This window comes from Eimeria mitis, genomic scaffold (genome assembly GCF_000499745.2).
Source record: "Eimeria mitis Houghton genomic scaffold, Emh_scaff1507, whole genome shotgun sequence".
NCBI classification, from domain to species: domain Eukaryota; phylum Apicomplexa; class Conoidasida; order Eucoccidiorida; family Eimeriidae; genus Eimeria; species Eimeria mitis.
In genome coordinates, this window is record NW_013569554.1 from 7970 (window position 1) to 9603 (window position 1634).

General features: G+C 50.2%; 1 protein-coding gene across 1 annotated transcript in view; it reads right to left on the bottom strand.

Annotated features, from left to right (window-relative positions):
* Positions 1 to 231: 231 nt before the first annotated feature.
* The window catches only part of EMH_0038510 (uncharacterized protein), a gene marked incomplete at both ends in the record, with an annotated part of 2044 nt that continues 641 nt past the window's right edge, over positions 232 to 1634 (bottom strand). The window contains 4 exons of the mRNA XM_013495298.1: positions 232 to 348; positions 437 to 630; positions 1026 to 1189; positions 1459 to 1632. Coding sequence (XP_013350752.1) covers positions 232 to 348; positions 437 to 630; positions 1026 to 1189; positions 1459 to 1632 — 649 coding nt within the window. The remainder of the gene's footprint in view (positions 349 to 436; positions 631 to 1025; positions 1190 to 1458; positions 1633 to 1634) is intronic.

Sequence of the window (1634 nt, forward strand, 5' to 3'; positions counted from 1 at the left end):
CTACTGCTGCTGCTGCTGCTGCTATTGCTGCTGCTGCTGCTATCCCTGTTTGTCTCCGGCAGACGGCAATCTCAGCAGCCCTGAATTCCCCAGGAGCTGCTGCTGCTGCTGCTGCTGCTGCAGCAACAGCTCCTGCACCAGCAGCACCAACAGCAGCAGCAGCAGCAGCAGCAGCAGCAAGAGGGACACGGGTTTCTTCTTTGGAGTTATTAAAGCTGCTGCAGCGGGAGGCTATGCAACGAGCTCCTCTTGCTGCTCCTTTTGCTGCTGCATGTCGTCTGCTGCTGCTGCCAGAGCAGCAGCTGCAGCAGGTGCTGCTGCAGCCGCTGCAGCAGCTGCTGCAGGAAGCTATAGAAGACAAAGCAATGAGACAGGGGGATTTGCTGCTGGTAAAAAAGGAGACAGTTGCTGCTGAAAGGAGACAGTTGCTGCATACGCTGAGCTCTTGCTGCTGCTGCTGCTGCTGTTGTTGCTGCAGTTCCTGCTGCTGCTGCAGTTGATGCTGCAGTTGCTGCTGCAGTTGCTGCTGCAGGTGCTGCTGCAGTTGCTGCTGCATTTTTGCTGCAGTTGTTGCTGCAGTTGCTGCTGCAGTTGTTGCTGCTGCATTTGCTGCATTTGCTGCTGCTGCTGCTGCGGTGTACGCGCAGGTAGAGTTGCTGTCTGCTGCTGCTGCTGCTCGGTGGCGGTGTGTGTGGGGTGCAGCAGCAGCAGCAGCTGTCTTGAGTGGGGAGGACTTGCTGCTGGGCAGCAGCATCAGCACAGGCCTGAAGCAGTTTGCTGCTGCAATGAAAACTGTAATTTTTTTATTTTTTTTTATTTTGTTTTTTTTTTATTTTATTTTGTTTTTCTTGTTTTGTTTTGTTTTGTTTTATCTTATTTTATTTTATTTTAGTTTGTTTTGTTTTTTTTCATTTTATCTTATTTTATTTTTTATATTAGTATAATAATATACATATATATATATATATATATATTTGTTATCCCGCTGTCTCCTTCTGTAACTTCTTCGTGCATGCAGTTCATACGTTGCTGTTGCTGCTGCTGCTGCTGCTGCTGCTGCTGCTGCTGCTGTGTGTAGTATATTTGCTGCTCTGTGTCTTCAAGGAGAGGAGCTGGGTTCTGCTGCAGCAGCATTGCTGCAGCAGGAGAAGCAATGTTGCTGCTGCAGCTGCGCGACGTGTTGCTGCTGCTGAGAGACACAGCAGCAGAAGCAGCAAAACAATCAGCAGCAGCAGGCTGCAGCAGCAGGGGGGCCCTAAAGCTTTCGGAGCTGTCTCCTTGGTTAGCTAGGTGCGTACAAACAAAAGGAGACAGTTTGTTTCTCTGTCTCCTTTTTTTTTTCTTTTTTTTTTTCTGCTGCTGCACTTGCTGCTGTCTTTGCTGCTAGATAGACACACACATCGCATGCAGCTGCTGCTGCACCGCAGCAGCAACACACACACAACCTGCTGCAGCAACTGCCGTTGCTGCAGCAGGAATTGCTGCTGCTGCTGCTTCAGTTGTTGCTGCTGCAGTTGTTGCTGCTGCTTCTGCTGCAGTTGTTGCTGCTGCTGCTGCAGTTGTTGTTGCTGCAGCAGCAGCAGTTGTTGCTGTAGCAGCAGCAGTTGTTGCTGGAGCAGCAGCAGTTGCTGCTG